The sequence below is a fragment of the Schistocerca gregaria genome, chromosome 3 (assembly GCF_023897955.1).
Source record: "Schistocerca gregaria isolate iqSchGreg1 chromosome 3, iqSchGreg1.2, whole genome shotgun sequence".
NCBI lineage: Eukaryota > Metazoa > Arthropoda > Insecta > Orthoptera > Acrididae > Schistocerca > Schistocerca gregaria.
Genome location: NC_064922.1, coordinates 528,594,268 through 528,616,029, shown reverse-complemented (window position 1 = coordinate 528,616,029; position 21,762 = coordinate 528,594,268). Strand labels below are relative to the sequence as shown.

The following is a 21,762-nucleotide window of genomic DNA, read 5'->3' as shown; positions in this document are numbered from 1 at the left end:
GCTACTAGCGGTGGCTGAAGAGGCCAAGTTGCGGTCCACGTGATAAATACTACATGGGGCATTCTCGAAGGAACGAGCTACCGAAACCGTACGCCTGTGCGCAACAGCGCAGTGACAGAGTTGTCCAAATTCCGCCGTGCTGGGCCACCTCCCTCCCTCTCTCTCCTGAAGGGCGTAACAGGTAATGCATTACGCACTGCGGTCAGCTGTTGGCAATGAGGCGGGGCCGCTGTGGTAGGCGCTGGCAAGTATAAAAGGCGCTCGCAGGCTGGTCAGAGCACAGTAGCGAGCAACCGCCGACCACTCCACACCCCAAACATGTACAAGCTGGTGAGTGAATACGGATCTCATTCCTATGCGATTAACAAATGCAGGTACTGCGAAAATATCAGGGGGACTTGAAGTACAGCACTTCCCATATTTGCGATTCTCTCCGACTGCAGAGCTGATGAAGAACTATTTTGTTGATAAAACTACCTTACCGTTCTTTGTGAACAGCAACTCTCCTTTGGCTTTGATGCCAGATAAAAGGGCAGCAGTATATTTTTATTCTAGTAAATGGTCAGATATTTTCACTTTTTTTTAACTAACCAAGAATAGTATGTTCGTATGTTTGAGGTGATGAAAGAAGTCCAATGTCTCATTTTCGAATCATCGAAACGGTGCAATTTATTCACGTCTTAAGTAGAACTAACTATCCGAGGTAAAAGTTTTCTCGTATATTTACGCCGAGCATTCATCTCGTGAGACTGCAAAGTGGAGCTTATGGGTTTGACTTCACGTTCTTGCAAGAGTTATTCCTCGATGTAACGGCTTAAATTGGATATACTCACAGCATTGAAGGATTACTGAGGACTACTCGAACAAGAAGTGTTGTCTCCTCTTCGTAAAATTTCATTTTAACGGCAGAGACAGCGATGTACTAACGACACGCGTCACGATTCCGTCACAGCTAGCTCAAAAAACCTTGGGCTACTGATTAAGGACACTAAACGGTTTCATTTCCTCTTATAGCTATAAAATATTTCATTTTTTGCAATTACAATTTCGAATAATTGCTCTTCACCTTCAGATAAGAGTGTCAGATGTAAATGAGCACACGGACCTTAGTAAAGCCTCTAGTCCAAACATCATGTCAGTAAGGTTATGTTAACGTTGATTCCAGAATGGATATTTCGCTCGGCAACTCAAGTGTTTCCTCTTTTTGAATCTTCCGACAGATTAAAATCAAATTCTTTTCTCTTAGGAGCCACATTCACACCGACTAATCTAATCAGGTACGACACGGGACACACCTATAATGGTTCAGTTCTGCCAGTACCTGCCTGTTCCTTTTCTAATTCTCAAGCATAACATCGGGAATTAGAACTTTCGAAAGAAAGGATATCGTAAGGATTTAGTCACATCTGTGAGACTGATTCTTGAATTAATCCTTTACTCTGAAGAGGAGAGCAGATTGTTTAAACCTGCCTTTCGCTGAATGAGCTTTTACCGACTGAGACTTCCAGAAGCCTCTAAGGTTTCCTCAACAGCTTCAATTTAAATTCTGGGTGCGAATCTCCTTTGGGTGAGAAAACGACTGTTGGGAATGTTTCATTAGTTTTCATACGACATTCTGTTGGGAACACCAACAGCCAGGTCTAGGCCGCTAGGAGTTCAGTCTATAATAGTGTGTAAAAGAAAAAGACAAAGAGAGAGAGAGAGGGAAGCTACACAAGAATTTTAACTACAGACGGCCCTGCATTAATATTTACAGGAAACATGCTACGAGCGTTAATTACACAGAGTGAAACTGGTACTGTTATCGCTGTTATTGACAGTGGTATGACGTAGTGAATCGTACCCCTCACACTGCTGACTCGCTGAAAAATTCAGAGATAGAACGACGCTATTTATGCGCCTTAATGTGAGGCAAGGGCAACAGTGCAGGTTCACGTGCAAGAGTCGTATGCTCTAGAGTGAACATTTTGCAGGTGTTGACAAAATATGGATGTGGAAGTATGCCTTCGAATGGTAGCGCAACGCTGAGTGACGAATCGATTCATCTGTGGAGGGTACGATTAATTACACACAAAATTAGTATCGTCATTCTCAGTTAGCATCATACGTTGATGGCTCATATTATTATTTGAACACTTATTGAGGTTACTGTGTATTGTTATGGTGTGACAGTCTCATTTGGAAACGAAAACAGCAACAGCGCACTCAGCGTGGAAGTCGAACTAAATTTAACTGCTTGATTCCAGCGATTTATAGGATGTCTGTTAATTAAAGGCCCAATAAGCGAAATAAAAGGTGTTAACTCCTATGTTTTCAAAACAACATTTTAATTTGAATTTGAAGAACATTAATATTCGTAAAGAAAACACTTGTTTTCCTTCTAGGCAAAAAGGATAGGTAGGTGTCATAGGAAGGGTACTCTCTCCGTTAACTATGATTTATCCTTATCCAGTAGCAACAAATAAAACTGTTTCAATTAAGGATCAGCAAAAACAGTGGGAGGGAAGGTTAGAAAGCAAAGTACTGAGCAAGTGAGAAGACATTTGCCAAGAAGCAGGCAAAAAGTACTTTGTTTCTTATTTTTTGCACTGTTTCTTCGCTCTTCGCCTCCAGATAGGTAGAAATCAGAAGACTACACTCAAACATTGTGCTTACATAGTCTGCCACCGCCTTGTCAGTCAAAAAGCCGCTTTTATTTTGCTGTAAGAGCTGTTCCTTCTATATTACAATAAGAACCAATAGCCGACTGGAAGTGAAGACCTTCTTCTGTAAACACGTCCTCTTCGACACTCCAGATCGTCCTCGCCGCCGTGCTGGCCGCCGCCGCCGCCGCCCCCGGCTTCCTGGGTGCACCTGCTGTCGCCTACACCGCCCCCGCGGTGGCCGCCGCCCCCGTGGCCTACGCCGCCCCCGCTGTCGTCAAGGCCGCCGTCGCCGCCCCCGCTGTGGCCTACGCCGCCCCTGCCGTGGCCTACGCTGCCCCCGCCTACCACGCCCCCGTAGCCTACGCCGCAGCTCCCGCCGTCGTCAAGACGCACTTCTTCTAGAATACGCACTTCACAAAAAGCCAACTATTTATTTAAGCGGCATTTCGGTGCTATATGCAAAAAATGAGAAAAATAAAATGATACATCATTAGAAACTACTGTCTTCTTTATTTATTCTCCCCTCTAAAATGTTCCCATTATTCCAGTATTATGTTAGTCTAAAGCAGGGCTTCCCAATCTTTTCAGCTGGCGGACCCCTTCTACAGTCGAAAGTCCTTGGCGGACCCCTAGTCAATCAAGAGCCCAGTAACTTTAATTTTCAGAGCGAAACCCATGGGAACTGAAAGCTTCTTAATGCAAGTGCCATGTTCCCAATGACCCCCCCCCCCCCTCCCCCCGAAGTATGAATAGTCTTTGGAGCTTCTTGTGATTGTTCTTCCTTTGGTCGTCCTCCTCCTCAATCATTGCAACTGGAATCTTCCCTTGTAGTGAAGGAGATGGAGAAACCGCACCCTTCCTCAATGATCTTGACTTGAGCCACGGATCCATGTTAGAAGTAATAAACTGGTCAAAAATCGACTTATGAAATAGCTAGTGCACTGACAAAGCAAGTTTCACATTTAACGATGCCTGGAGCCGCATACGTGCCAGCGAGCGCTGTGATTGGTCGAAAGAGCTCGCTCCGCGCATGCGTAAAAGGTTTCACTTTTCCATTTTAAAACTGTCCTGCATCTACGCTATCTGTCGAAAGTGACGGAAACTTGTCGTGCTCACTCAGGAGACTTCAAATAATACATACGTAACCTTTCGCATTCGTAGCATTGTTTTCGGCTGAGAAGAAAAAAAAAATGCGGTGCCTTACTTTCTGGGTAACTCTCGTATTAACAGAGCATTTTTGTTCCTTCAGGGTGAAATGAACGTATATAATAAGATAATCAACCAAGCCACCGCTGGACCTAAGACGCACCTAAGGTTGTTAACAAAAGTTGACAAATATGTGCGACTACAAACGCATTTAGGGCGCACAGAGCTCTTCCCAACTAGCTAACGTACCAAAGCTTCCAAAAGCTTCAAACTTGACAATAACGTTACTAATTCAATGTTCTTCGGTTTGGCGTCTCGTTACTTCTAGGAATTTTATTTGTTGGTTATTATTTCTTTCGCTTTTGACAATTTTCCTTACTGTAAGAAAATGCTGAGTCCACCTTAAACTGTAATTAGCCCTGTTACTGGCTGCTTGAGTCAGTTCAAAAGTTGGAGAAAGGAACTGGCATACAACCTCCAGTAGAATCAACCCTAGTGAAGCATATATTATGGTATATATATGGCGGTAGTTTAACGTTAAATAACACGACTGTCACTCAAGCCACCGAAAGCAATTCTTGTTAATTTTCAATCACAGGCGTCAAATTTACCTACACCTATTATTATGACTTATACATAGTCATTTGACTCTCTCCGAGAACCACCATAAACAGACATATCAAAAAGCACATCAAAAATAATTTGGCATCACCCAGACTCCCAGAACTCCTGAAGATAGACGTTGACTGTGGATATTGTATCACAGACACAGTCCTTCTCACTCTTTAGAGATGACATTAAACCCGCCCAAAGATGTAAACAACCATGCATGAGTAGCGCCTATGAGACGGAGGGGGTCCGACAGCTGGTGAGTTCCAGTCATTCCACCAGGAGGGAGGTACACGGCTCGTGTTGTCTGTAGTTCAACCATGCCTAGACGGTCAATACTGCGGTTCGATCGCGTCCACATTGTTACTTTGTGCCAGGAAGGGCTGTCAACAAGGGAGGTGTCCAGGCATGGAAGAGTTACAGAGAGACAGGAATTGTCGATGACATTCCTCGCTCAGGCCTCCCAACGGCTACTACTGGAATGGATGACCGCTGCCTATGAATTATCGCTCGGAGGAACCCTGACAGCAGCACCACCATGTTGAATAACGCTTTTCCTGTAGCCACAGGACGTCGTCTTATGACTCAAACCGTGGGCAATATGCTGCATAGGCGCAACTTCACTCCAGATGTCCATGGCGAGGTCCATCTTTGCAACCACAACACCATGCAGCGCGGTACAGATGGGCCCAACAACATGCCGAATGGACCACTCAGGATTGTCATCACGTTCTCTTCACTAGTGAGTGTCGTATATGTCTTCAACCAAACAATCATCGGAGACGTGATTGGAGGCAACCCGGTCAGACTAAAGGCTTTAGACACACTGTACAACGAGTGCAGAAATGTGGAGCTTCCCTGCTGCTTTGGGGTGGCATTATGTGGGGCCGACGTGCGCCGCTGGTGGCCATGGAAGACGCCGTAACGGCTGTACGATACGTGAATGCCATCCTCCGACCGATTATGCAGCCATATCTGCAGCATATTGGCGAGGCATTCGTCTTCATGGACGACAATTCGCGCCCTCATCGTGCACATGTTGTGAATGACGTTATTCGGGATAACGACATAGCTCAACTGGAGTGGCCATCATGTTCTCTCCAGACATGAACCGTATCGAACATGCCTGGGATAGACTGGAAAGGGCTGTTTATGGACGACGTGACCCACCAACGACTCTGGGCGATCTACGCCGATTCGACGTTGGAGTGGGACCATCTGGACCAATAGTGCCTCGATGAACTTGTGGATAGTATGCCACTAAGAATTCAGGCATGTATCAATGCAAGAAGACGTGATACTGGGTATTAGAGGTACAACTATGGTGGTACAACATGCAATCTGTGGTTCTCATGAGCAGTAGCAAGGGCGGAAATAATGTTTATATTGATCTCTATTCCAATTTTCCGGAACTCTCGGAACCGAGGTGATGTAAAACTTTTTTTGTGTGCATTTTTATAATGTTCGATCACTGTGCATGAGCATATATAGGATGTTATACTATAACAGTTGTAACGAATGGGGAGATAATGGACAATGAAACAAACTAATAATTACAATAAAAATGCATCCACAAATCAGTGGTTTTGCCGGTGCGTCGTATTGTAAATCAGTACGTGAAGGAATTATAAGAGATCCAGTGTGCAGGTATTCAGTTCAGAACAAAAACTTTACAATAGATGCTCTACATGGCCACTGTTCAGATTTGTCAGGCATTTTCCAAATTCATTCCCAACCATCCAAAAGGGTTTTTGGAGTCCATCGGCAGTATCAACGTTGCTATAATACACCAAATCCTTTAAATTCCCTCCCCCCTCCCCGTGCCCTCCCACACACACACAGACACCAACACACAAATAAAAAGTCCGACGGGTTCAAGCTGAAGCTGAGGAGGCTGTGTTATAGACGAGACACGACCGATCCACTTGTTTTGTCGAAACTCAGGAACCAAAGAGGAGCAGCGCGTTTCGTTACACGCTTGTTTAGTAAGCACAACAGAGTCACGGAGATGTTCAACGAACTCCAGTGACTGCCACTGCAAGAGAGGCGTTTGGTGCGGTTTACTGTTAAAGTTCCGAGAGCGTGGCTTCCAAAGAGTCAACAAATACATTGCTTCCTCCTACGTACATCTCGTGAAAACACCATGAAGATAAAAGTAGACAGATTCCAGCAATCACTTATCGTGCGAAGTGTACGCTACTGGAGCAGCTATGGGTATAGTGACAATGGTACACAAAGTACTTTCCACCACACACCGCAAGGTGACTTGTGGGGTGTACATGTACATGCAGATGTAGCTTCACCAATACTTGGGTTTCAAGAATGATGATAAAACCAATCGAGGATAGTTATGACTTCGGAATTTGTTTGTCACTTGCTGTTTTTCTAAATAAGTGTAGTCTTCGACGTAGACTCACATACCCTCGGGAATAGCTCTGACAGCCCTGGTTTTTAAATGCTGTCCTGGTAATATCCGGGGTTGCAAAAATGTCCGGGGTTTGAGAATTTTACGACTGCAAGGATCTTTTTTAATATTTTCTTACAGCTGTGCCTCCCTCAGTCGACCGTGAAGCAAGTACAAACGTTCGTGGGAATGGCTACCAGTTCCACCTCAACATTTTACTTACTCATTTGACAACACAGCAGAGGCAGTGTGTTTACGCTGTTTTCGTGTGTGAAGTCACTTATATACACGTTTTTCATCGTTTTATCTCTATGAGCTTTAGGTCTCATCTACTAGCACTGGGCGGGAGGTGGTACGTGTTTAATATTAACGGGCAAGAGGAAACTGTTTTTAAATTGTGTAACAGAAAGAATAATAAAGGTGTGTATTGCATATTGTATATCGGAGAATTTTCTACTGCACAAAATGGAAAAGGTAATACTAGAGACCGAAAAAAGCTAAACACTGAAGAGATATTAATGCTACTGCTTCACCAAACATAAGAGAATTCAATAATCCGAAATTTGGAGAAACAGTGAAATGGAATGTGCTGACAAAGAGGCAGCTTTTAAGGCGGTGGAAGTAATTAGAAATATACCATGGGTTGGACACAAAAACTGTAGTCATATGTCTTGGGTTGGATCCAAGAAAAATACACGAATAATCAGTGTAAATGAAATTTCATGAATATATTTGTCTAGGTAACAAATGTAAGTAATTAACACTGAAACAGGCCAGGTTAATGAAACCAAGAGATGTTGTTGTTGTTGTGGTCTTAGTCCTGAGACTGGTTTGATGCAGCTCTCCATGCTACTCTATCCTGTGCTAGCTTATTCATCTCCCAGTACCTACTGCAGCCTACATCCTTCTGAATCTGCTTAGTGTATTCATCTCTTGGTCATCCTCTATGATTTTTACCCTCCACGCTGCCCTCCAGTACTAAGTTGGTAATCCCTCGAAGTCTCAGAACACGCCCTACTAACCGATCCCATCTTCTAGTCAAGTTGTGCCACAAGCTCCTCTTCTCCTCAATTTTATTCAATACCTCCTCATTAGTTATGTGATCTACCCATCTAATCTTCAGCATTCTTCTGTAGCACGACATTTCGAAAGCTTCTATTCTCTTCTTCTCTAAACTATTTATCGTCCACATTTCACTTCCATACATGGCTACACTCCATACAAATACTTTCAGAAACGACTTCCTGACATTTAAATCTATACCCAATGTTAGCAAATTTTTCTTCTTCAGAAACGCTTTCCTTACCATTGCCAGCCTACATTTTATGTCCTCTCTACTTCGACCATCATCAGTTATTTTGCTCTCCGAACAGTAAATCTCATTTACTACGTTAAGCGTCTCATTTCCTAATCTAATTCCCGCAGTGTCACCCGAGTTAATTCGATTACATTCCATTATCCTCGTTTTGCTTTTGTTGATGTTCATCTTATACCCTTATACCTTTATACCAAGAAATACACCATCGCAAATATGAAATGCTACTACATTAATAACAGGCGTAATCGCCAGAATGTTGAAAGAAAGCACACAAACGTGCATGTATTGTGCAGTTCAAGTGCCGAATAATTTTTTGGATAGAGTACCAAGCCTGCTGCACTTTGTCAGTCAAAACAAGAACAGTTAGTGCTGTTTGTGAATGATGTCCCACATGTACTCAATTGGAGACACAGAAACGGTGATGGAGCAGGTCAAGGCAGTATGTTGACAGTGTTAGGTTACAACAGCAGTATATGACGAGCGTTATTCTATTGGAAAACACAGCTGGAATTCTGTTCATCAATGCCACCACAACAGGTCGAATCACCAGATTGGTGTGCGATAACCACTTGAGTGGTTCAGCTGTCGTGCGCAATAGCTCTCCAGACCATAACCCCAGGTGTAGGTCCAGTGTGTCTCGCATGCAGACAGGTTGGTTGTAGACTCTAAACTGGCCTGCTTCTAACCAACCCACAACACCGAGGCAGAACCGGGTTTCGTGAGAAATGAGCTCTCACTTATTACCACTGAAGTTGGTGCTTTGGGGTCAATGGATTGCACACTACAGAACGTCTGGCTGGGAGCTGTCCTTGAAGCAATCGATTTGTAACAGTTCGCTGCGGTAGTAGGTGCCTACCTCTGCTCAAATTGCTGCTGCAGACGCAGTACGATGTGGCAGAGCCATACGTAGCACACGATGGTCTTCCCCTCGGTAGCACCACGTGGTTGTCCGGAGTTCGCTCTTCTTGCGACCGTACAGTCCTGTGACCACGGCTACTAGTAATCACATACAGTGGATACATTCCTTTCAAGTCTTTCTGCAAATAGCAGAAGGAACATCCAGCTTCTCGTAGCCCTATTACACAACCTCATTCAAACTCAGTGAGGTGTAGATAATCGTGTTTTTATCGGCTAAAGAGAATTCTTGACTAACACTCACCACGTCCAATCTCTTAGGTGACTAATGCTCACAACCGATAAACTGTAATTTAAAGCGAACCGAGTTTGAATCCTCATAATGGTGCTACTGGCGCCACTCCCATGCGACTGGCACGCAATTTGAATAGACATAATCTTTCAGACGTAGAGTCACACCCACCAACCTTCGTTTGTGTCGCACAATTCCTTCTTTGTGTCGTGAATTTTTCCGACAGTACATGTTAAGCCTACCGGCAAGCGATAGGCAGGCCTCAGTTGTTCAGTTGTGTCTGCTAGAGTGACGGGAGCAGTGCACACGTGGTGGCGAGTCTCTTTGGGCCCTGACTATCGACAATGAACTGTCACCGAATGTGGTGGTGCCGCGACGCCACAGCCACATCACCAATCGTTTTGAAATGCACTGAAGAGCCAAAGAAATTGGTATATCTGCCTAATATCGTGCGGGGCTCCCGCGAGCACCCAGAAGGGCCTCAGTTCGACGTGGCATGGACTCGACTAATGTCTGAAGTAGTGCTGGAGGTCTGACACCATGAATCCTGCAGGGCTGTCCATAAATCCTTAAGAGTACGAGGGGTAGGCATCTCTTCCGAACAGTAGGCTGCAAGGCATCACAGATATGCTCAGTAATTTTCATGTCTGGGGAGTTTGGTCGTCAGCGGAAGAGAGTTCGTGGAGCCACCCTGTAGCAGCTCTGGACGTTTGTGGTGTCCCATTGTCCTGCTGAAATTACCCAAGTCCGTCGGAATGCGCAATGGTTATGAATGGAGGCACGTGATCAAACAGGATGCTTAAATACTTCTCATCTGTCAAAGCCTATCAGGAGTCCCAAATCACACTAACTGCACACGCCCTTCACCATTACAGAGCTCCACCAGTTTGAACAGTCCTCCGCTGACATGGATTCATGATTTTGTCTCTATAGCAGTACATATCTATCCTCTCGATACAATTTGAAACGAGACTCGTCAGACCTGGCAACATGTTTCCAGTCATCAACAGTGCAATGCCGGTGCTGACGGGCCCAAGCAAGGCGTAATGCTTTGATTCATGTAGTCATCAAGAAAGGGTAAAAGAGTTTGCTTTCGGCTCCGAAATGGAATATCGATGACGTTTCGTTGAATGGTTCGCACGCTGACACTTGATGCTGACCCAGCACTGAAATCAGGAGCAATTTGTGGAAGAAGTGCATTGCTGTCACGTTGAACAATTCTCTACAATCGTCGCCGTTGTCGTTCTTGCAGGATCTTTTCCCGTCGTCGATTTCGTTTGCTGCAATAAAGGGAATTAGAGAGCAGTTTGGTTGTATGATATGTTTCCAAAGTATCTGTTACCGACGGGCAGTTGTTTAACAAGTGCTTATGAACCTTTGTATGCGCTGTAATTAATATGAGGGTGATGCGAACAGTACGCAAAATAATTCCTGTAATTCAATCAGCGAGTTCCTCTCTGTTATCTGACACTGAAAATCTTTATTGCTGTGTACATTTGACGACTTTAATTAGCTGTATAATATATTACCACGTATTTTACGTGTATATTGTGAGTAATTAGCTTTATGCCGAGCGCTTGTCCCTATAAATGCATCGCATAATTCTCGATTAACAAATGCCCGCCAATTGACCTTGTTAAATTCCAGGCCTTTCGCAATGACCTCAGTCACTTATTGGGTGAGAGTACAGACCACTACAACCGAAGAATATGTTTCGGATAGGTTCTTTATCTCTGCGTCATATATCCGATGGTTTCAGAACTATTCATAGTGTAGCGATTTTTGACTGCTATGGACAATGGCGTGAGTACTAGTTAAGGTTGAATTGAACAGTAGTGGCAAAATAGTAACTTATGCAGACGATTTATCTGTTTTCCTGTAAGCGGTGAGGTATGTCTTTGACGTAGCTGTCGGCTGCTGCACCAACCGTGGCTGTCACCGAACTAATTCACTTCTAGCACAGGTTCAGTTGATGATTAATTAGTATAATAGACTGGAGGACGGGGGGAAGCTACCGACAAGACAAAATGCGCCTGTACCGGTGTCATCTACTATATTGTCCCTAATGAATTGGCGAGATAGCCTGATACACGAGTATAACAGTAAAATTTGAAGGCCACGCCCTATTGCTTCTTGCTGGAGGACAAGAACATAAATTACAAACCGTTCAGTCGTATGAAAGACACTGAATTAAAACAGTTTAGCCCTAGAACTACGAAAGAGTGTGAGAAGAGAAACCACGGAGAAATTTCTTCACTGAAATAAAAGGTAACGGAAGCCTGGGAAGGGCACTTCAAACAACTATTCCGGTATCTTATTAAATAGCGCCCAGTCTACTGCGTCCTGAACAGTTAGCAACATAACTACGACCGCTACTAAATGTGAATTCTGGGATGAATCCATAGTAACGAAAGGTGCAGAAAGCGTGCTCACCGACGCTAATATGGCTTCTGGTCCCGAATTCGTGGCCGTAGTAGCTGCTCACCTCCGTTCAACTCCGTTAGTTAATCACAACTGCGCGATCACGTCGCTTCTCACCACTTTTGTGACAGAACAGCCGACGGTACAGCAAGTTTCCGCCGACAAGAAGGGAGCCGTATAGCAGACCTAAACAGCGCTGCGGTTACCGTTAGCTCCCTCGTGCAGCGGCCAGAAGCCATGGCCCAGGGGTTGGCAACTTCTGCGGAAACGGCGGCCATTCTCGTGTTGTCCTTCTGCGGCAAGTAGCCGTCGCCTGGATTTGAAACTAGCAACTGGCTAGCCTCGAGCAGCATTCACCATCTTGCGATGCTATAATCAAACTAGGACCCAGGAAATTCGAGCGTCCCCAGGAGCCTGCAGTCCGCTGGTTAGGCAAGCCGACGGCGATCTCAAATCGTCGGGCAAAATTAGTCTCATAGCGAAATAATTAAAGATTAATTATGGTGACTTCGGAAATAACAACTTGATCAACTAGAAATGCATATCAGACGAAAGGCAATTTTTTGAATAATCAGATTGTGGTTCAAATGGCTCTGAGCATTATGGGACTTAACATCTGAGGTCATCAGTCCCCTACAACTTAGATCTACTTAAACCTAACTAACCTAAAGACACCACACACATCCATGCCCGAGGCAGGGTTCGAACCTGCGACCGTAACAGTCGCGCGGTTCCGGACTGAAGCGCCTACAACCGCTCGCCCACAGCGGCCGTCATCAGATTATGACGTTAAGATTATTAATTTAATTTACTTATTAATATATATATATATATATATATATATATATATATATATATATATATATATATATATATCTATATAATTCTGAACAGAGACAGATATTACAGTCATACTGAGGTATGGTTGTTAGGGCAGACGGCTGCAACGGAAAACTATCTAGGTAGCTCCTTCATAAGGAACGGAACTCTTTTACTGCTTACGGAAATGACATTCTGAATAAGATTATCTTCATTACAGTATAATGAAATCGAGCAACTTCCCTCGTTACCAATAAATACTGTTTTCTTATTGAGAAAGCTGTATGAGAAATCACCGTTTACATGTGTTTGTTTACCATTGGCCAATATCCCTTACTAGCATATTTCGTTAAGGTGGACAAGTCGTTATCTTTGTATTTAATTGTGTTTCTTTTTAATTACTCTCCTGGCTATTAAAAAGAAACGCAGATGATAAAAGGGTATTCATTGGACAAATATATTGTACTAGAGGTGACATGTGATTACATTTTCACGCAATTTGGGTGCGTAGATCCTGAGAAATCAGCACCCAGAACAACCACCTCTGCCCGTATAACTGCCGTGGTAGCCTGGGCATTGAGCCAAACAGAGCTTGGATGGCGTGTACAGGTACAGCTGCCCATGCAGCTTCAACATGATACCACAGTCCATCAAGAGTAGTGACTGGCGTATTCTGACGAGCCAGTTGCTCGGCCACCATTGACCAGACGTTTTCAATTGGTCAGAGATCTGGAGAATGTGCTGCCCAGGGTAGCAGTCGAACATTTTGGACCTGCAACATGCGGTCGTGCATTATCCTTCTTAAATGTAGGGTTTCACAGGGATCGAATGAAGGGTGGAGCTACGGGTCGTAACACATCTGAAATGTAACCTCCACTGTTCAAAGTGCCGTCAATGCGAACAAGAGGTGACCGAGACGTGTAACCAATGGCACCCCATACCATCACGCCCGGTGATACGCCAGTATGGCGATGACGAATACACGCTGCCAATGTGCGTTCACCGCGATGTCGCCAAATACGGATGCGACTGTCATGATGCTGTAAACAGAACCTGGATTCATCCGAAAAAATGACGTTTTGTCATTCGTGCTCCCAGGTTTGTCGTTGAGTACACCATTGCAGGTGCTCCTGTCTCTGATGCAGCGTCAAGGGTAACCGCAGCCATGGTCTCCGAGCTGATAGTCCATGCAGCTGCAGACTTCGACGAACTGTTCGTACAGATGGTTGTTGTCTTGCAAACGTCTCCATCTGTCGACATAGGGATCGAGACGTGGCTGCACGATCCTTTACAGCCATGCGGATAAGATGCCTGTGTCATCTCGACTGCTAGTGATACGAGGCCGTTGGGATCCAGAACGGCGTTCTGTATTACCCTCCTGAATTACATACTCCGCTTACAGTCATTGGATCTCGACCAACGCGAGCAGCAATGTCGCGATACGATAAACCGCAATCGCGATAGGCTACAATCCGACCTTTATCAAAATCGGAAACGTGGTGGTACGCATTTCTCCTCCTTACACGAGGCACCACAACAACGTTTCACCAGGCAACGCCGGTCAACTGCTGTTTGTGTATGAGAAATCGGTTGTAAACTTTCCTCATGTCAGTACGTTGTAGGTGTCGCCACCGGCGCCAACCTTGTGTGAATGCTCTGAAACGCTAATCATTTACATATCACAGTATCGTCTTCCTGTCGGTCAAATTTCGCGTATGTAGCACGTTATCTTCGTTGTGTAGCAATTTTAATGGCCAGTAGTGTATTACGTTTTTGTGCACACCGGAATACACGTCAACACATTATGTGTTCAATGATTATTAAATTGTTATTTCAAACACAACTGATAAAATGGAGCAGTTAATATACGAACATATGTTAAGATCCGAAGCTAGAGAAAATATTACGAGCGGCACGCGCATAAACTTTTGCTGCGACCTAAGAACGAGTGTTAGTCACGCATTTCGTTTCCAGTCCTCGCGGTCTTGTTTATTTGGCACAGGCTTGTATGGGAGCTCATAAAACAGCTGAAGGACGCCGCTTGGACCTGGAGCACAGCTTGCCCCGGCACATGTCGCGTGCTGCATGTGGCGCGGCAGTTGTCTCCAGCAGCGACCTGACGGCAGTCTGGTGTGCCGGGTGTACCGCGTTTAACTGACTCTCTGGTAGCGCCATTATTGGAGACTGAAAATTACTTCACAGTAAGCTGTTCCGAGAATTAACAACCATTACTTCTACATCTACTTCTAAGGCTATACTGTGAAAACCATTCTGATGGGCATGACATGGGTACTTCTCATCATGGCACCGATTGGGGTTTCTTTCATTCCTCTGAATATGGAGCATCGGAAGAATTATGACTTAAATGCCTCATTGCGTATTGTAATTAGTGCACGCTTAGCTTTTAAATCCCTATGGGAATGATATTCTCAGATTCCTGACTTCATATTGGTTCTCGAAAATTTTACTTCAAGCATCTGTCTATTCAAGTTTTTGAGTATCACTGTGACGCTCTCCCACGGATGGAACATGCAGGGGCCGGCCGCGGTGGCCGTGCGGTTCTAGGCGCTCAGTCCGGCGCCGCTCTGCTGCTACAGTCGCAGGTTCGAATCCTGCCTCGGGCATGGGTGTGTGTGATGTCCTTAGGTTAGTTAGGTTTAAGTAGTTCTGAGTTCTAGGGGACTGATGACCACAGCAGTTGAGTCCCATAGTGCTCCGTGCCATTTGACCCATTTTTGAACATGCAGGGTTTTTCGCAGTGTCTTAACGATTTCAAACTTGAATAACACACAAACTAATCCCGAAATGAAGTTAAACATTTTACGCAAGGTAAAACATTTATTCAAGCGTACTTATGAAATACTAAAACTAAACTAAGCTACTCCCGAACAGGCTATGAACGCCCAACGGTACCGACCGAACGCCATGTCACCCCTAGCCCACAGTCATCAGTGGATGTGGATTCGGAAGGGCATGTGGTCAGCACACCGGTCTCCCGGCCGTATGTCTGTTTACGAGACCGGAGTCGCTACTTCTCATTGTAGTAGTTCCTCAGTTCATCTCACTAGGGCTAAGTGCACCCGCTGCCTACAGCACTCGGCAGACCGGAATTACGAAATACTGTATCGGATAAATAATGACCATTCGCGGCGACACATCCCTTGACGTGTTTCACTCAGTTTTTGAATATATCTTTTGTAGCTACAAACGGTGTCTTGCCTGAAAACTGCTACGCACACGTTCATTGTTCTCGGGAGTCCGGTTTTCTGAGGGCCGGTTGGCTTTCGATTCGATGCAATGGCAGTAGCATAAAAGTTTCGTACCGAATTCAGTACTGTTGCAGGAGCAACGTCCGGCAATTCTGATTTAGGTTTTCCGTGATTTCCCTAAACCACTTTTGGCAAATTCCGGGATGATTCCTTTGAAAGGGCACGGCTGACTTACTTCCTCATCCTTCTCTAATACGATTAGACATTGCTGTTTCGTTCCCTTCCCCACATCAATGAACCATCCAAGCAGCATGACATGATTACTCACCTGTATATGGGATGAAACTTAACGTTAGGCACTGCTAACACAGTGGCTGCATCTTCTTTTTAGCGCGTCATTCAAATTTGAAATTGTTAACTATTGCGAAACACCCTGTACAATGTTATTATAAATGACTGAATCGATTTTACAGACTTACTGCAGCTACGTTATTTGACATATTATCAAAGGACTTTTAGAAAAACTCGTAAAGTTTTTTTTCTGACATATTCCAAGGGCTTCACATGCGCTCCCTGCTGCTGCTGCAGATACCAAGTCAATCATCAAGTTCTTCACATGTTCGGTGTAGCGTGTCCCTTTGAGTTTGTTCAAAAGCATTGTTGAGGCGAGTTCGCATTTCCGGTGGGGTTTGCTGGTAGACGGGCCAAAAACAATGATTTCTGCTTATAACCCTACATAAAAAATCGTATCGATTTAAGACTACTCAAATAAATCTTATCGATATAGGTAGAGAGCGTAGAGGCGATTGCATGTACTGCTGCCCGTCATCCCCATTACGATCGATCGATCGATCGTCTCAATGTCACATGTAAAAATACATTATCATCTTCGTGGAAGTGGTGCGGAGCACCATCCTATTGATAGACCAACACTGTCGGTCTCCAGTTGTGGCATGTTGAGATATATGCGTCATGTAACAGTCTTTTCACATAAGAAAGAAGGACCATAAATTTGAAACCTTTTGGTAAATCTCGAATGTGCTGCACGTTAACGAGGGGATCTTTTGTGCCTAAGGTTCGAATATTGTGCCCGTTCACTGTGCCATTAACCAAAAAACGTTGCTTCCTCACTGAAGATGAGTTGTTCATAAAATTAATCCTCTTACATAAGCTGTTGCAACTGTCAAAAATTAAAAGTGTCTGGCTTTGTCATTGGAGACCTAGCAGCAATAGGAAGCAGTGCGGCTTCAGCTTCAGTCGTTTCCTTACGTTTTTCCAAAAGATACATTGTGGTAAGTCCAGTTCTCTGCTTGTTCTGTTCGACTTCTGTGGCTTACGTGCAAAACTCGCCTGCTCGCGATCAAAAGTTTCTTCATTCACATCAGGCCGATCCATCGATTTCCCCTTCCAGAGTCATCGAGATGCTTGAAACTGCGCATACCACCGTCGAATAGAGTTGGCGGTTGGTGGATCTTTGTTGAACTTCGTTACACTGATAGAGCAGACAGATGTAATGCATTTCAAGCACAACATGCCCTTTCTCGGTGCCTCTCAATATCTTGCCTAACTGCTCACTGCTGCCCTCTTGTGGCGGAAATCTGAGGTGCGGCTGCAGCAATACAAAACTGTTCGAGTTCTTCTATATGAGTGTTGAGTTTTGTGACAATATGTCAATTAACGTTGCTACAGCGAATTTATGAAAGCTCTTTAATCTTTTATAATGACCTTGTACCTTTGGCCACTCGAGTTGTCACTTTTTGCGCTCGTTTAATACCGACAGTTAGTTGTATGTGGTAGGCGTTCATATATTCAGCAATGTAGTAGAACAGGTAGCACAAATGTTTTAACAGCCTTCTTTCTAAACTGGTTGCATTTTCCCAGTACCCTAACAATGAACATATGTCTACCACATGTTTTACTTGCGGCTGAGCCTACAGGTTCTTTCCACTTCGTACTTATACAAATCCTTGCACCCAGGTATTTAAGTGAGCTGACTAATTACAGTTGTGTCATTTGTTACTGTAATGAAAAATCAACAAAAATCTGTTCACTCAAACGCTGCACTGACTATTGGAAGTAAAGGGTAGAGTCTATTTCTGATGTTGTGACAGGATGACTAGAAAAAAATTCTTGGTAAGCTGCGCATGAACGTGGACATGTTTGAACAGGGTCCACCCAATGCACACAAAAATATGAAACTTCGCTTCTACAGCTTCTTCCTTAAGAATTCTGATTTGGATGTCTTGATCCCTATTGACTGCAAACGGTTGTAGAAACTCTCAACCCTTATGTTCGTCTGATGTTACACAGGGCCGGACGGAGTGGCCGTGTGGTTCCAGGCGCTGCAGTCCGGAACCGTGCGACTGCTACGGTCGCAGGTTCGAATCCTGCCTCGGGCATGAATGTGTGTCATGTCCTTAGCTTAGTTAGGTTTAATTAGTTCTAAGTTCTAGGCTACTGATGACCTCAGAAGTTAAGTCGCTTAGTGCTCAGAGGCATTTCAAACATTTTTTGTCACCCGGAAAACTGCTATATAGAAATATCATCCACATTTAGTGAGCGCTACGGTCGCAGGTTCGAATCCTGCCTCGGGCATGGATGTGTGTGATGTCCTTAGGTTAGTTAGGTTTAAGTAGTTCTAAGTTCTAGGGGACTAATGACCACAGATGTTAAGTCTCATAGTGCTCAGAGCCATTTGAACCATTTTTTAGTGAGCGGCGCATACCATTGGGAGAATCGTATGCCCAATTTATCGTTACTGAGGACTATTAGACGCCTCACGTCGAAATTCATTTGCTCAAGTAGGGGTGTGCTGCAGAGTTCTCACATTAAAGACACACAATGAAGTGACAAAGTCATGGGATAGCGACATGCACATATACAGATGGCGTTAGTACTCGTACACAAGGTATAAAAAGACAGTGCATTGACAGAGTTGTCATCTGTAATCAGGTGATTAACGTCGAAATGTTTCCGGCGCCATTATGGCCGCACGACGGGAATTAACAGACTTTGAACGAGCAATGGTAGTTGTAGCTAGATGCATGAGACATTCCATTTCGGACGTCATTAGGGAATTCAGTATTCCGAGATCCAAGTGTCAAGAGTGTGCCGACAATAGCAAATCACAGGGATTACCTCACACCACGGTCAGTGGAGTGGCCGACTGCCTTCACTTAATGACTGAGTGCAACAGTTGCGCAGAGTAGCGATTGCTAATTGACAAGCAACACTGCCTGAAATAACTGCAGAAATCAATGTGGGATGTACGACGAACTTATCCCTTAGAAGAGCGAGGCTAAATTTGGCGTTAATGGACTATAGCAGCAGATGGAAACGCAACTGCTTTGGCTAAGAGCACGACATCGCCTGCAGCGCAGCAACGGAGCTCGTGACCATGTCGGCTGAACCCTAGACGACTGAAAACCGTGGCCAGGTTAAATGAGCCTCGATTCCAGACGATAAGAGCTGATGGTAGTGTTCGAGCGTGACGCTCACTCCACGAAGCCATGGACCCCAGTTGTCAACAAGGCACTGTGCAGGTTGGTGTTGTCTCTAAAGTGGAGTGGGTTGTGTTTACATGGAACTGATTGGGTCCTTTCGTCCAACTGAGCTGATCATTGACTGAAAATGGTTATGTTCGGCTACTTGGAGACAATTCTCAGCCACTTATGGACTTCATGTTCCCAAGCACGTCACTGGGCCACAACTGTTCAGGACTGGTCTATAGAATATTCTGGATGTTTCAAGCAAATGATTTGGCCACACAGATCGTCCGACATGAATCCCATTGAATATTTATGAGACATATACCCACAAAATCCTGAACAGACAATGCTTTCGTATTATGGACAACTATAGAGGCAGCAGGGCTCAATATTTCTATGGGGGACATTAAACGACTTATTGAGTGCTTGTCACGTCGAATTGTTGCACTAAGCGGGCTAAGTGGAAGTCCCACACGGTGTTAGAAGGTATCCCAAAACCATTGTCACCTCAGTGTGTATCTAACTCTGAGACTTCCGTGAAACCTTTGCCCAATGACACAGAAAATTTACCCCTACATGATAGTGCTCAGAGACACTGACAATTGTAAATGATACGTTATAGGAAAGTTGAAATGGGGCACTGATGGGAAAGGTCCATGTTACACGTTTGGTCGTCTTTCACTGGCAAACTATTGAAGTATCTAAAAAGAACCTACCAGCTGATGATACATACGAATTTGTTTTCTCGGAGTAGACCTCTGAAGACCTATACTGTTATCAAGACAAAACAATTGTGCAAGCTACAAAATCGTGTCAGAATGATTTGAGGACCAGATAACGGTATTGTGTCCCACTATCACAACTTATTTGCCGGCCGGTGTGGCCGAGCTGTTCTAGGCGCTTCAGTCTGGAACCTCGCGGCCGCTATGGTCACAGGTTCGAATTCTGCCTCGGGAATGAATGTATGTGATGTCCTTAGGTTAGTTAGGTTTAAGTAGTTCTAAGTTCTAGAGGACTGATGACCTCAGATGTCAAATCCCATAGTGCTCAGAGCCATTTGAACCACAAGTTATTTGATCTCAATCCCTTCAGACATCACCAACGAGGATATACACTCCCTGGAAACATATCCGATCAAACACTGCGTTGTAGATGTAGTTCCATCAGATTGAAACTTGGTACTGAACGAGGTGGCGTAGTATTAAGAAACTGGATGCATACCTGGGAAAACACTAGTTCGAACGCCCATCTAGCCACCCAGATTTAGGTTGTCCGTGATTTTTCTATATTGCTTAACGTAATTGATGAGATGGTTCCTTTAAAAGGAATATGGCCGATTTCTTTCCCCAATCCTACCCTATACGATCAAGGGCTTCACCCATTGTGACCTCGTCGGCAAAGGGATATTAAACTGTATGGGTCTTACTCTCGACTGAAGGTAAGCGAATGTAATAAATAATCATCCCTTATTGAGCCACAAACGGCGAAAATCATTTCCAATGACAGAGCGATATGATGTATCGATTCGGACTGATTTATAAACTACAGTCAGAGGTTGCAGTTAGCTGTCAGGTGCTGTCATGCAGGATAATGTGATACCAGCGCAAAGCCGCCTACACACGTGCGCGTTTTGCCGTGTGGTAATTTGTACAAAGCACTTTACATCGGAAGACCTGGGTGCGTGACCCGGAAGACCGGTTACAGACGTGGCTTGGATAAACGTTGCACCAGTGGACGTTTCAACTACACTAACTGCGTCTGTGCAGTGAAGTTCGTGTGTGTTGACATGATGCCAGGTAACTAGTGGCCCCTCATTCGGATTCACTTTGTCAATTTGTTTGGCTACGTTTTGACATTTCGGACCTTGACATCGGACTAACGGTTATCAGCGTTTCATGAGAGATAGCAAAAGGCCGAATGTAGCTTCTCTTACGTGTGATTAAAAGGACATTTTCTTGATTTTATCCAGTGGTGTCACTGTTACTTCAGTAAGTGCTTCGTTCTCGTAAAATAAAGAAAGACGCCTTTTCTAGTAGATCTTCATTATAATTTCAATAAACGGTGTGTATTTCGGGACGTAGAGGCTCACTCGCATTCGGGAGTACGACGGTTCAATCTCGTCTCCGGCCATCCTGATTTAAGTTTTCCGTGATTTCCCTAAATCGTTTCAGGCAAATTCCGGGATGGTTCCCTTGAAAGGGCACGGCCGATATCCTTTCCAATCCTCCTCTAAACCGAGCTTGCGCTTCGTCTCTAATGACCTCGTTGTCGACGGGACGTTAAACAGTAACCACAACCACCCTAGAGGCTCAACCTACAGGTGCTTGGACAGACTATAATGTTTTCTGATTTGAGGTTACTACTGGCTCCACAAGTACATACCATTGAATATGCATTGATGAGCCTAAACGTTATGATCACCTGCTCAATAGCTTGTTTTCCCGTCTTTGGAATGAAATACGTCACAGATTCCATATATTCCGGATCTGACAGTTTGTTGGTAGATTTTTGAAGGAATGTGGCTTTAGATGTCTACGCACCAAGCTTTACATCAGC

At 44.5% G+C, this 21,762-nt stretch overlaps 1 protein-coding gene across 2 annotated transcripts in view; it reads left to right on the top strand.

The window, feature by feature from the left end:
* The first annotated feature begins 284 nt into the window (after window positions 1-284).
* Window positions 285-21,762, top strand: part of LOC126354552 (cuticle protein 16.5-like) — a 42,604-nt gene continuing 21,126 nt past the window's right edge. Inside the window, exons 1-2 of one of the 2 annotated variants that reach the window (XM_050004293.1) lie at window positions 285-330; window positions 2,796-3,142. In XM_050004293.1, coding sequence (XP_049860250.1) covers window positions 319-330; window positions 2,796-3,047 — 264 coding nt within the window. In that variant the 5' untranslated portion in view covers window positions 285-318 and the 3' untranslated portion in view covers window positions 3,048-3,142. Of the gene's footprint in view, window positions 331-2,795; window positions 3,143-21,762 lie in introns of those variants that run through there. The other variant, XM_050004294.1, reaches the window with a different exon arrangement.